This window comes from Nomascus leucogenys, chromosome 16 (genome assembly GCF_006542625.1).
Source record: "Nomascus leucogenys isolate Asia chromosome 16, Asia_NLE_v1, whole genome shotgun sequence".
Classification (NCBI taxonomy): Eukaryota; Metazoa; Chordata; class Mammalia; order Primates; family Hylobatidae; genus Nomascus; species Nomascus leucogenys.
This window is the reverse complement of record NC_044396.1, coordinates 1,941,407-1,956,000: the sequence shown is the minus strand read 5'-3', so window position 1 is coordinate 1,956,000 and position 14,594 is coordinate 1,941,407. Positions and strand designations below refer to the sequence as shown.

The 14,594-nt window shown below is 39.3% G+C and overlaps 1 protein-coding gene across 7 annotated transcripts in view; it reads right to left on the bottom strand.

Annotated features, from left to right (window-relative positions):
• Nucleotides 1-14,594, bottom strand: part of NCOA2 (nuclear receptor coactivator 2) — a 297,018-nt gene that overhangs the window by 45,902 nt on the left and 236,522 nt on the right. For all 7 annotated transcript variants that reach the window (XM_030794911.1, XM_030794915.1, XM_003274812.3 and 4 more), the window contains 5 exons: nt 11,341-11,529; nt 8,237-8,338; nt 7,481-7,624; nt 4,289-4,436; nt 769-2,038 (listed from right to left, as the gene is read on the bottom strand). In XM_030794911.1, the coding sequence (XP_030650771.1) occupies nt 769-2,038; nt 4,289-4,436; nt 7,481-7,624; nt 8,237-8,338; nt 11,341-11,529 (1,853 nt within the window). The remainder of the gene's footprint in view (nt 1-768; nt 2,039-4,288; nt 4,437-7,480; nt 7,625-8,236; nt 8,339-11,340; nt 11,530-14,594) is intronic.

Genomic DNA, 14,594 nt, shown 5'->3' with positions numbered 1-14,594 from the left:
TTCAACTTTTCTTTCTCCTTTCTACTATCCCTTTCCCTCTTAAATATTTTTTATACCAGAGGTCTAAGAAATTCTTTTGCATTAATCAGAAGTTTAGTTAAGAATAAAGAGAGGTAGAACGACCTTCATTGGGTTTCAAAACCAGTTAAACTCTGATCTTAAAAAGAGAGAAAGGTAAATAAGAAATAATTCAATTACGTCTGTTCTGACAAAGCCCAGTTTCAAGGAAGTGATTATCTCCAATTCAGGCAGCTTCTATAACAGAGGTCAGCAAACTACCACCAGCCTGTGGGCTAAATCTTGTTTTTGTATGAGCTAAGAATGAATTCACATTTTTTAATGGTTAAAAACATTTTAAATATTTTGTGACACATGGTAATTCCATGAAATTCAAATTTCAGTGTCTATAAGCAATGTTTTATCGGAGCAAAGTCATATTCAAGTTTGTTTACACAGTGTCCGTGGCTGCTCTTGCATTACAATGGTGGATTTGAACGGCTGTGACAGAGACTATATGGCCTGCAAAGCCTAAAATACTTACATTTGGTCCTCACAAAAAAAGGCCTGCCCACCCATGTTCTATAACAATGTCACTCTTTGCTAGGAGACTATTTGAAACACACAGCGTCAGTGAGAGTTTCAAGATAAGAACAACAAAGGAGAAAGCTTATTTTTATCCAATCACCTGAGACTTCAAAATGCCCCTATGGAGAAAATCCTTGATGGATACAGATTAGTACACCTGTGAGAAGACGTGATAAAACTTACCTGGTCACCAGGCTCAAAGCTCATCTCCTCCTTCTCAGTTTTCATTGCTATTAATTTTGTGTTACTGGCAGGATCTGTCTTACTGTCCAGTCGCTCAAGTTTGGGGGTTATTTCTGGTAAACCAATATCTTTAGTATCATCTTTATCTAGCAAATAGCGAAGTAGTGCATTCTCTTTCTTCTTGGGGCTCACCGGCTCTTGTTTAATAGTCACTTCTGATCCAGGAGCTGTGCTGCTGGACTCCTGATTCAGGTCTTTGCCTGTGGCTTCTGCTGTTAACTTGGCCAAGTCCACAGGGGAACTGCTGTCCTGCAAGAGCCTGTGCAAAATTTTATGCTTCTCCTTGAGCGAGGTTCCATGTGTAGACCCAGAACCAGGCAAGCTACCTGTGGAGTCTTTGTTTGTATCCGACAAAGAGCTGGCTAAGGGCGAGGGCTCCATCTGATCAGATTTGGTGGTCAGCAGCTGCAGGAGTTTGGTCTGCCCTTTGCTGTCATGCAGTCTGCTCTGTCCGTCAGCTCTCTCACTGCTCACGGCCGGGGGCAGGTTGGGGTCATTTGTTTCCTTTTGCTCTCCAGGATGGCAGCCGCTCTCTGCTTGTCCAGTTGTACCTTCAGAGGGCTCCCCATATAGTCCAAAACAGTCTTTTGAGTCCAAGCTTCCCATCTTGCTGAGTGGGGGAGGATTCATATTAACTGGGGAGTTTTGCAAATTGCCCATTTTTAGGTCTGGTGAAGCCAACGATGACCCTAATGAGACCCCGTGCCCCTCGCTGAGGGCCTGAAGTGCATTGAGGGAGCTGTTGGTATAACTATGGCTATTTCCTGTGCTGCTGCAAACTCCCACAGGGGAATGCAAGCTTCCTGCAGGGGAAAACTGACTGGGTGGGATTCGAGGGCTGCCAGCCACTCCAGGGCTCATGCGATGCCTTGGTGAAAGCATGGAGGTGGGCTGTCCTGGATTCAGGCCAGGGCTGCTTTGTGAGGGGCTGTTCATTTTGAGTGCATAGTTACTACCCTGAGGAGTGGCTGCTTGCATGCCTGACACATGGTTCATTCCCCCAGAACCACCAAACCTGCCCATGGGCATGCCCATTTGTTCCTTTGGGCCATTTATGGGAAAATTTATATTGCTACTGAGGGTCATGTCCTGACCTGGGTTCCCACTGCACAGGGCCTGATGGGCAGGGCTGTTAGAGCTAATTGGATTCAGTGGCTTCCCCATCGTTTGTCCAGTCAGATCCGGATTCATCACACACACATTCTGCTCTCTGTATAATGAGAAAAGAAAGAAATGTAAGATAAAACGAAAAATACTTAGCAAGTTGTTATTAATTTTTAAAAATGAGATGGCCTCTTCACCTTAAAAGAACAGGCTACATTTTAAGGATAGATAATACTTTGTTGAAATCATCTGCAATTATTGACAAGACTGAACATGTACAGTGTTGGACCAAGAGGGATGTTTTTCAGGCAACTCATTAAGATGTCTGGTTTTACAGAGGGGGTGTGTTTAAATTTGACTACTACAGTATTTAAGTTGCATTTACTAGACAAGACATTAACAGGGTTCCAATTACATAATACATCTTTCTCATGAGTAGTTGAGAGCTTGTACTGTCTTAAAGAAATGAGTAGAGCTGTCTTCAGTTTTTTTTTCCAGAGATTATAATTCCTAATAGACACATCTGTAAGCCCAGAGCTCTGATATTTACTACTTGGCTCAATATAAACATGCTTAGAGGAAAACAACTTGCCCCTAACTGTTAAGAGAAACTCTGCCAGTTCTAGAACTAATAGTTACTAAAACTGTTAAGAATTAGATCACCTTGTTTAACAGATTTCCACTCACCTCTCCTCACCCCACACCCCTCCAAGTCAGAGCAAGACCTCAGAGCCAACAGCATGGGAAGGGAAGTTCAGAGTGACTTTAGTTTGTGATCTTATTCTTCTACTTCTGGATAACTCCATTCCATCTCCTTACTAATGACTAAAAGCAGGCTTTCTGAGCAAGATGATTTTGCAAGTTCTATGAGCTTTAATTTACAGCCTTGGCAGTCACTTTTGAGTTACCAAATGTGTTCACAAATCCAAATAAAACAGGTTTCACAAATTGTCAAACATCAGCTTTTGGTTAGGTGGGTGAAATTCACCACATCTGTAATCACTTTCAAATTGTTTCAGTTTGAGGTTAGATTTATTAACAGTTGGCAAACAGAGTTGCCTGATTTTTTTACTCCTAAATAGACAGTGAATTGAGAAATGTGATAAAACGGAACTCCTCAGCCAGAGCAATGTTATATATTTACTGATAGGACCTCAGAAAGTTTTCCACAGCATAAGCATATTTAGATAACTAATGAAATTTAATCATTTTCCTAAATATGTGCTCTAAGACAATATGGTTTATGACATTTATTTAAAAATCAACATTCAATTTCTTTATCTTCACTTTTTGATGAAAATGTTTATTATCCTTCAATTTAAGGTCTAATGTTGAGAAGTTAATTTGAACCTGAGAACAAAAATCTAAAATATTATTTGTAAATATATACATAGAAAGTTCTAGATTTAGGCTGGGCGTGGTAGCCCACACCTGTAATCCCAGCAATCTGGGAGGCCAAGGTGGAAGGATCACTCCAGGCTGGCACATGCCTGTAATCACAGCTCCTCAGGAGGCTGAGGCACAAGAATTGCCTGAAACCAAGAGGCAGAGGTTGCAGTGAGCTGAGATCGTGCCACTGCACTCCAGTTTGGGAGACGGAGCAAGACTCTGACTCAAAAAAAAAAAAAAAAAAAAAAAGAAGTTCTACATTTAAACACACAGGAGCAGAAATCATACTAGTGACATCAATATTCCTGCCCTGCATTTGTTGCTACTGGGAGCTGATCAATAAATTTCCCTTTTTCAATGTAATGGGCAATCATGTCTAAGCAGACTTAGTGCTAGCCTTGTGTTCCTCCAGCTGGGTTTTACAATTCACTAGTGTTAAGGCTAAAATTCAAAGTAGAGTCCTACTCTGCCAGTACAGTTGTTCTTTGGTTATATGGGGGACTGGTTCTAGCCTCCACCCTGCCCCACGCCGCAGATACTAAAATCCATGGATGCTCCAGACCCTGATATAAAATGGAATAATTTTTGCATATAACCTATACACATCCTCCTATATACTTTAAATAATTTCTAGAAATAATTTCCTATAATACCTAATACAATGTAAATATAGTTATAATACAAATAATACAGTGTAACATTATATATACTTTTCTCCCCCCAAATATTTTGCATCTGTGGTTGGCTGACTCCTGGGATGCAGAAGCCATGGATACAGAGGGCCAATTATATTATGAATTGTCTTTTAGCCAACAGCTAATAACAATTTAATTTTATATTTTACATTACTGGGATTGATGAGAAGAAATGTCTAACAAAATCCTCACAGCTCTAAAATGATTGGCTGCTTTTGTAATATCTCCTCTTAACTTGGAAATGGAAAATGACTTCTTAGAACTATGATTACCTGTGAAGCATATGTAAAGATATTACAAGTTGAGGTTCATTAGTAGTCTGAGAACGGATGAGTTTGCTCTTCGTTTGTGCAGCAACAAGAGTGCCATCAGACAAGGAAAAACGATAGATTTGACTGAATGCCAATCCTTGTCTCAGTACTGCAGGCAAGCAACGAAACAGAAGGCATGTTTAGAAAAAAAAATTGAGGGGTCGGGAGGACAAGACATAATAAGAGTAATCAACTTCATTAAGTTTCATAATAGTTTCCCACCAGCATGTTAAAGGGTTATAAGTAATACTTTATGAGATTAAAACATAACATTTTAAAAGCACATTTACTTTTCACTCAAAATACCAGTAACCTCAATTATCTGTTTTTCTTATGAAAAGGAGTAAGAGCCTGAACCCTCAAACTGTGTTCTTAAAATCTTTATTATTATGGCAAAACAGTGTAAACCATTTAACAGCTCGAACAAGCTTTACAATGATTTGCTTAAAATGATAGAAAACAACACAATGTATAAACAGGGTATCTCTTACGTATAAAATATGACTTTAATTTCCTTGCAAAACTAATACAAATATGAAAATAAAATTTATGACATTTAATATGTTCTCTGAATATTCATCTAGAAGTTACGTACTGTTCAATCCATCATCTCACACACTACTCTCCCCCAGTCCCGTTTCTCACTGTGTAAAAAGTATTATTTACGTGGTTAGGACAACAGGAAGTGAAAGATAATCAGAAGAATCTATTCAGAGAAAAAAAAGCTAAACAAAACCGAAACAATAAAAGTGCAAATCTTAGCGACACTGGAATTGGTTTAACTTTTAGATAAGGGGTCAAGTGTTTCCATTTTCAAGACAATAACAAAATATAACACAAATCAACCAGGTTAATATACTTTCTCTTAAAATAATTGAGATTTATCTTTTAAAGCTACTATGTTTTATAACTGTCTTATACCACCTATTAAAAAAGAACATTTCAATTCAGTTTTAAAAAAAAAGACATATAATTTAGTTCCTCTTAAACCATTTTAACAAGGCTACTATGTTGCTACCACATAATCCTCAGCACAAATTTTGTGGGTTGAATAGTTACCCCTAAAGCAACCATGTGTATTCACCATGCCACAAAATTGCCACAAGTGAGAGAGAGAGAGAGAGAGAGAGAGAGAGAGGCTGACATATCATGTGGCTTCTAATTTCTTGGTAAAATTTCACTTTAAGCAATTTGTCTAATGACTCCTCTCTGCAGTTTCAGTTAGATACTACATTTAGGTTTCACATTCTGCCACCAATTGCTGCACAATGTTAGTCTGAAGTGGCAGTACTGAAAATGAATTACTGAACATGTGAGTGTCTTGCTTTGCACAATGTTTCTAAAAGATGACATGAATGTAATTTTTTATAGTAAGACTGATATTTCCAATGGCTTATAATTTCAGAATTTTACCTGACCTTGGCTGTGATCCCTAAAGATTTTCATTTCCTCTTGGTCTACATCCAACACCTCTGAAAAGTAGGTATCTGTGAGCACGCACCTGAACACATTTAGGAAGCGCCTCCATTTAAACAACGCTTTGCAGTAGATTTCTATTCAATGTAACTTAACTGATCATCCCTGATCTTACCTATTTCAAAAGTTTGAAATGTCTATACGGGGTTTCCTTCTAGTGGGTCCCATCTGTTTAAATCTAGTGCAGTGCATGGTTCATCTGTGTAAATCCTTTTGTAAGGAATCACATTGTCAAAGAATTAAACTCAGGACCCAAGGATGCTGAACATGTTTGCTTATGCCAGTTTCTTAGTTTTTGTTTTTACTATTCTTCCTATTTTAAACCAGATGTAATGAAATAGTAGGTTAAATATTGATTTCTGTCAATGTAGCATCATTATTTCCTTGTATTCTTTCAAACTTAAAGAAAAATGCTGGAAGACACAAGTCGTTGGATTATGCACTTATTTCTAAAAAATAGGATGAATAGGATGAAAAGAATGAATAAGATGAGGAAAAAATAAGGGCATGGAAGAGACAGGTAATTTATTAAGATTTTTGCTTTTTTATAAATGATCTAAAAAGCATAAAGTTTAAACATACCAGCACTATTGGTAAAGTGCCAGATGCACATTAGGTGGATGATGAGAAACTCAAACTCCATTTTCAATAACTAGTTACAATTTTTTTCTGCAAGGATGCGGACAACTGTTGAAGCTGAGTTACAAGCTGCACTGCACTGCACTGCACGAGCACCTCACGTGCAGCATGGCCCAGCTGACAGTGCATGTGGAGCCCTGGCCAACCGCACTGCTGGGACACAGAGAGAAGGACAGTCTCCCTCCCCAAATTAGCACATACTAAGGCAAAAGAAGTTTTTTTTTTTTTTTTTTTTTGGGTACCTACCTCTTTAACAGAAAACAACAATGCACTTGAGAAAAAGTGATTCTTTGGGAAGACCTTCGGAAGCAGCATGACAGTGACCAAAATAAGCTCAGATGGACGTCCTGCACTGACATTGAATGCTACAGAGTCAATCATTTCATCTGCCTCAACCTCCACGTCCCCTTGTCCAGAGTGAGAGACGTGATGTCCACATCACAGGCTTGCTGTGAGGGCCAGTGAGAGGAGGCAAAAGGGATAATGCCACACGAAGACCAGGTGCTCAATAAGGGCTGCTGTTATTACTAAAGTCTTGGGCTCAGTTCCAGCTGTCCTATTGCTTAAGTCTGTGAGCTGAGAAAAGTCGTGCCAACTTTTGGGCCCTCTAGAAACACCTGGATAGTCTTTGTTGGTTACCAAAGGTCCCCCTGTTACCTCCACCAGGGGTTCATTCACTCTCCAAAATTCCACTTACTCTTATATTCAGATTCTAACTGAATCGTTAATATTTCTTTTAATTAGATGGTACTTATAATCTTGTCATACATCTAGAAGCCCCTGGATCAAAGAAAATGATCTCTTTCTTCCTCCTTTTGCCTGCCTCTGTGACACTATCATCTCCTGTTCTACTTTCGTCACTCTTCTGTCCTACAGGTTCTCCTGTTAAATTTTCCTTCAGATGGCAACATCTGGGCCAGATGAGACAGCTCACGAGAACAGTCACCAGCTCTGTTCCCAAGGTGAACTCCAGGAATCATTGAGAGAAAGCTCCCACAGGAAGCAATAATTTAAGAAAAATCATTTAGAGATGCTTACCTTCATGATGATGCCTCTTAGCATAGGACACAGATTCTCCTTCATGCTGCGCATGGAACTTCTGAATGCACCTTCTTACCAGGTCCTCCCAGCCTGGTTTCATGGCTGCTCTCATGGTGCTGGTATCCAGAGAAGTGATCTTGCCTATTAAGTAACAGCAGGCATTATACCTACGTGTTGATCTATTCTTTATGGAAATAATTTTTTTTTTTTTTTTTTTTTTTGAGACAGAGCCTCACTCTATTGTCCAGGCTGGAGTGCAGTGGTGCAATCTCAGCTCACTGCAACCTCCACCTCCTGGGTTCAGACGACTCTTGTGCGTCAGATGCCGAAGTAGCTGGGATTACAGGCGTGCACCACCACATTTGGCTAGTTTTTGTATTTTTAATACAGATGAGGTTTTGCCATGTTGGCGAGGTTGGCTTTGAACTCCTGACCTCAAGTGATCCTCCTGCCTTAGCCTCCCAAAGTGTTGGGGTTACAGGTGTGAGCCACCATGCCCAGCCAGAAACAATTAAATTTTAACAAGATTTAAATGTATTTGTTTAAACTAGGTAACATAAGTACATGGACCAAAAGGGTATACAGTGAGAGCCAGTGGCTCTCTCTCCGGTCCTCCAACTCCTTGACATTTCTACTGCAGCAGCAATTGCTAGTACTAGCATCCTTACAGTCTTCTAAATACAGTCCTTGCATTCCCAAATATGTAAGTATTCTAAAATGATTCCTTTGATCTTCTTTGGAGGGGAAATTTACCTTGGAGATCCTGGCGAGTAGTAAAACTTTCTGATGAGGGAAGAACTGGTCTTTCCTTCATGGGAACTCTTCTTGCCACACAAATCAAGCAGGACTGCAAATCTTAAACCACACATGTTTACATTTATCATATTGGGCTTTTCTAGTGATTCAAACAAACCCAAGTGTATTTATGACAGCACAGCCTGTCATAAAAAAAGCAGTTAAGGGAGACAGTGATGAAACACTATGTACCTGAGCTTCTTACTGGTTTTATTCTCTTCATGAAAGTGGCAGGTGGGTAAGGGAGATGGAGGGTGGCTGAGTAAGGAGAGCTGGGGAGCAAAGGATAAACTGCCGAGGCCCCATGATACATGTGATGGAAATACATCCACTACACTAAAGCGTTAATAATCTGAAACCCTCTCTCCAGCAGTAGAAAAAAAAAAGAAATCCTTTCTTTTTAAATGGCTGATAGAAAACCAGGTTAATTTGTAATGAAGTACAAAAATGATGAAACTAAAATCTGATACTCTTGTTTTGTCAAGGATTTGCTTCTTGAGTTTTAGGGTTCAGGAAAACTAGGTACACCTTATGCCAAACTAAGTAAATTCTACAATGTCAATATGCAATTTAAAGCAAAGAATATAAACTGGGTCTAGACGCAGATTCAGAGAACGACTCCCACAATACCTAGAAAATGCAGCGTGCACCAGAACAGCTGCATTATAGTTCAGAATCTTGGCTGTGGACGGTTTCTCACACAGCCAATTCTAATCACTTATTCCTCACCTTGCTTCAACCGTTTTATGCATCAGGGTTCATTTCTGGAGGAAAGGGAAAAGTTTTATTCATCTTTGTAACATGCAGAGCACTCTGCACAGCCCTTTCAATTTAAAAAACACTGAACAAATGCTGCTGTCAAAAAACTTAAGTAATCCCTTCATGTCTTCTTTTATCACTGATTTATGATTGTTTACCTCTAAATTTGAGAATTTCTTGAATTTGACAAGGAGTTTACTATTTATCTTTGCTCCTGCTGCTACCCTATCTAAAATATCAGGCTGCCTCAATTTCCCCCTCCACAGGTATTCATGCTCTAAGGCGGAGGTCCTCTACAATCAGTACTTCACTAACTACTATAGGACCCCACACTGCCTCCTTGGACAGATTTTTTCTTTCTCAACTTTTACAGAAATTTTAGTATATAGTTTGTAACTTGGCTGTTCCTGAATTGCTCTATTGTAGTCTTCTAAAATTGTTTCATGTATTATTTCTTCAACAAGACTGAAATATCCAGTAATAGCTGGTATCACAAAATTAAAATGCAATTATAGTCCTCAACAAAATAACAACTAAATTTTTGGGCACTATGAGATAAACACCTTTCTAGCTACTGTATGAGTTATTAACTCATTTAATCCTCTTAACAGCTCTATGACACACGTAGTAGCATTATTTCCATTTTACAGACAAAAAGATCAAAGTACAAAGTTTAAGTAACTTGTCCAATGTCACACAAACCTTCGGCAAAGCCAGGATTAGAATCTGAGCATGTCATGGCTCAGAAACCCTGTGCTTATGCTATACTGTGTTAACTTAACATAGAACGTAGTTTTAAATGTACAAAAAATGTTTATAAAGCACAAAGTAACAAATTAGCTCAGCTATTCCTTTTTTATATTGCCTTGGAATATTATCACAGATGGATAAATTAGCAGCACTTACTCTGTCGCATAAAACAGAATAAAATCATTTGACGTAGGCAAAAAACTTAATTTTGAAATACTATGTGTTTATTATCTTTAACAGCTCTAATATTTCCTTCTCAATAAAATTTAAATTTTAAAATAAGCATTAAATAACTAGCATTCAATGCCAACCACAGTTCAGCATATTCATTTAAACCTTATTACATTCTGATACTGGTATTGGTGACTTCACTTGATAATAAACTGATGCTCAGAAAGGCCAAGGATTCTGTCCAAAGTCCCAGAGCTGCGAGCAGCTGAATTAGGAGTTGGCCTGTCTGATTATGTAGCCGGGGATGTTTTCAGCCACAAGTGGTCCTCAGCTCTTTCCCTTCTGCTCCCCACGCACAATGCACTCTTCAACACTGCCTTGTATCAGAGTGACACTCAGCTGTGTGGACGGCTTGCCTAGTGGGCTCAGGAGGTGGACGCTACATCAGCACATCTTTATGGCAAACAGCCTATTAAGCTTAGAGTCTAAAACCCCCTCCATTCCCCACTCCTGTCTCTATCCTCTCTTTAGTACCATTGTATTTTATCAATTCTGGGCCCAGCAGCCGCGGATAGGCTACATGGATTCCATCAACCCCTTGAAAGTATATTTAAAATGTTGTTTTAACTGTGTGCATTTTTCTTTTTTCTTTTCTGAGATGGAGTCTTACTCTGTCACCCAGGCTGGAGTGCAATGGCGCGATCTTGGCTCACTGCAACCTCTGCCTCGCAGGTTCAAGTGATTCTCCTGCCTCAGCCTCCTGAGTGGCTGGGACTACAGGCACATGCCAGCCACCACGCCCGGCTACTTTTTGTACTTTTAGTAGAGACGGGGTTTCACCATGTTGGCCAGGATGGTCTCGATCTCCTGACCTCGTGATCCACCCGCCTCAGTCTCCCAGTGCTGGGATTACAGGCGTGAGCCACCGTGCCGGGACAACTGTGCGTTTTTCTAGGGCTGTGGCATACAGCTTACACTACATGTTCAAAGAGCCTAGGATCCCCCAAAAGTGTGATCACTAATACAGTTATACTAGTACAGTAGCCACTAACCACATATGGCTATTCAAATGCAAATTTAATAAAAATTAAAACTCCAGCCCCCTAGCTGCACTACTGACATTTCAAGTGCTCACCAGCCACACGTGGCTAGTGGCTGCCACACCAGACGCTGAAGATATGTCACTTCCACCATTGCAGATAATTCTGTTGGACAGTGCTGTTCTGAAGACTTAAAAATTTCCATCACAAAATAGTACAATTGAAAAGAACAAAGATACTGCCTCCTCACTTTTCTTTGGGTGACCACTAATTAAAGTGTGAAGGAAGTAGCACAGGAATAAATACACAGACACAGAAAACACCCTAGGGATTCTGTCCCACCTTCTCCTTCTTCTTTGATGGACTTTGGTTGAGAGACAGCGAAGCACTGCATAGTTTCATATTTCTGATGAGCTTCCTGGTTATCATGACCCTCCTCTTCTGAATCAGGTAAAGGTTTTACCAGCATCCGACAATTGAAGGTATGGCTGTTCCGCCTCGGAGGTTCGCCGGACCAAGATCCCCCATTTACTGAGCAAGGCAAAAGTAATCCAGTTTTACAAAGAAACAAACATCAGATTCATTGCCTCTGAATTATTAAAATGATATAGGAAAAATATGATTATTTCATCTTTATGTACGACTTTTACACTTGTCTAAATACTTTCATAATCTAGAGGAGGAAAAATCTTTACCATTTTTACAACTTGGGAAAATCTTGGGATTTTCTTTTTTTTTTTTTTCCATTTTTTTTTTTTCTTTTATTATACTTCAAGTTCTGGGATACATGTGGAATCTTGGGATTTTCAAAACATTTTCTACACTACTTCTTTACCCTGACTCCTTCCCTTCAAGTCCAGTCCTGGATTATTTGTTACTAGAATACTATAGTTTTCTACTTTTGCATCTTCCTAACTGATTTCTTAGAAATTTAGTTCAATCTACTTGCATTCCAATTTTAGATAAGTTAGCCCTGCTCAAAATTCTGTGAGTGGCACCAAATGCAGTGCACGTTACATTCTTTCAGAGGACGTAGACTTGATGTAGTCTGGAGGATGAAGCCCATCGACACAGACTCTCACTAACCAGCTCCACTGCACCCATCTAACGGGATCTTCCACATTCCCCTGCACAAGCCTCCCCATGCTCCACCATACTGGGCCCTCATGGATGTCCTTGCTCCTGCTGCCACCCTATCTGACATATCAGGCTGCCTCAGTTTCTCTCTCCATAGGTACTCATGCTCTAAGGCTGAGGTCCTCTACAATCAATACTTTACTAACTACTCCCCCATACTGCCTCCTCGGGCAGATTTTTCTTTTCTCAAATTCTACAGAAATTTTAGTGTATAGTTTATAACTTTGTTTTTCCTAAGTTGTTCAGTGGTAGTCTTTCTAAATTGTTTCATGTACATTTCTTCAATAAGACTGAAAATCCTTGAAAATACAGTGCTAATGTCATTTCTTTTCAAGTTAACTACTTCAGACATCTATTTGAGTATTAAAACTAAAAAAAGTATATATTTAAGAAAGAGACAATGAAAGAGAGGAAAGACATCAATTATTTTTGAAATGCATTAGAGATAACAATGAAAGAAATAAAACAATGACTGATTTTGAGAATTAAAGGGTGTTTATGGATTTTACCAGGTTAACTTCCTCATTTGACACATAAAAAATCTGATGTCCAAAGACATGTTCAACTACTAGAAAAGCTGGAATCAGAACTAATCCTAATTCTCATTTTGGTGTTCTTTTCTATATCATTCCTTATGCTTTATCTAAAAATACTGGGGACAGTAGGACAATAGAACAGGGGATCAAAAAAGGGTGAGTCATAAGAAAATTAATATACTCTCCAGTCATCAGCTAGAGAAAATGGAGAAGGACACGTAGGTGTTACAGTGAATCCAATGGCCCATGAATGGCCCAGTGAACCCAAAGAGCCCATGGTCACTGGGCTGTAGAATGAGAAAGGAAACAAACCCTCGAAAGGAAAAAGTTAGCTGTAAGAAATTATTTGAAAATTACAGAAAAACCCATAACTAGCTTTTTATGTCTTTGCAGACATTTGGGAAGTTTCTTTCAGCATCAGCATTTTATTTTATTATTATTACTTTTTTGAGACAGAGTCTCTGTCACCAAGGCTGGAGTGCAGTGGCGTGATCTTGGCTCACTGCAATCTCCACCTCCTGGGCTCAAGGGATTCTCGTGCCTCAGCCTCTGGAGAAGCTGGGATTACAGGCACGAGCCACCACGCCCGGCTAATGTTTTGTATTTTTAGTGGAGGCAGGGTTTTTGCCATGTTGGCCAGGCTGGTCTTGAACTCCTGACCTCAAGCGATCCACCAGCCTTGGCCTTCCAAAGTGGTGGGATTACACGGGTGAGCCACTGAGCCCAGCCAGTATCAGCATTTTAAAAAGCTTATTTACAAAATAAAGACTACACAGAGTAGTCAACTGAAGAGAAAGAGTTCTTATTAAGTCAGATTAATAAGTTCAAAGTTAAAAGGATACAATATACAGTAAGGCAAAGAGCTCTTTAGACAAGTGAATTAATAATAGTGAATTAATAAGTAGAGGTCTTTTAAGGAAGTCATAAAACTACTGAAGAGATCTGAAAGTATTAGTTACTTGAAATAAGAAATCCCATTTTCTTAATTTACTAGAGAATATAATAAAGGAATCCTACACAAGTATTCATACATTTTGTATTACTGTTGTAGTCACTTTGAACAAAGAATTATCACAGAAAGGAGAAGCTAGCCCGAATGAAATTTGAAAAGGACCTTTTCCTACTTATTATAACAATAAGACCAGCTAGTATAAACAATCTTAAGAACAGAAATACTTGCCAACTCAGGATTTGACCTTATTTTGCACTTCTTTCAATCCGTGAAGATGTTCTTAGCATCATCAGTTTGAGAATATTAAAAAAAGAATCACTTAGTGAGTGGGAACAGCAGTACTCTAGAGCGGCAGCTAAGGTGGGCCCACGCTGTGAATCACCCACTGCACAGTGTGTCCTTAATCATCACGTACTCGGACGACATCTCCAAAATAAGATGAAGTCAGGAAATTCGAGACAGGGAGAGTGGGCTAAGGTAGCGGCATCTGGTGATCACACCTACAGGGCCCACCGGAGAGTCTGCGAGACGGAAGAGCCCATTCAGGGCTTGGGCTATAGCATCTGAACCTCTCCATCTGCCACTTGTTCCTTAACATTTTATTTTTAGAATGTGTATACACCTATAATATGCTTCATGTGCAGGACTCAAAATACGTTGAATCTCAAACTTCTCATGACCTTTGACTTTTCAGATCGTCATGGAGAAAATGGACAAAACAAAGTTGGCTAGCATGGAACAGGGTGAGGCAATGTGTCACCTTAAATAACAATCTCTGCATTATAGCACAAAGGATAGATGCTCAAGGGGATGGATACCCCATCTCCATGATGTGATTATTTCATACTGCATGTCTGTATCAAAACACCTCATGTACCCCATAAATATATACATCTACTATGTACCCACAAAAATAAAAAATAATTAAAAAAACACAACAATCTTAATGAAAATAGTTGCCATATAAGTAC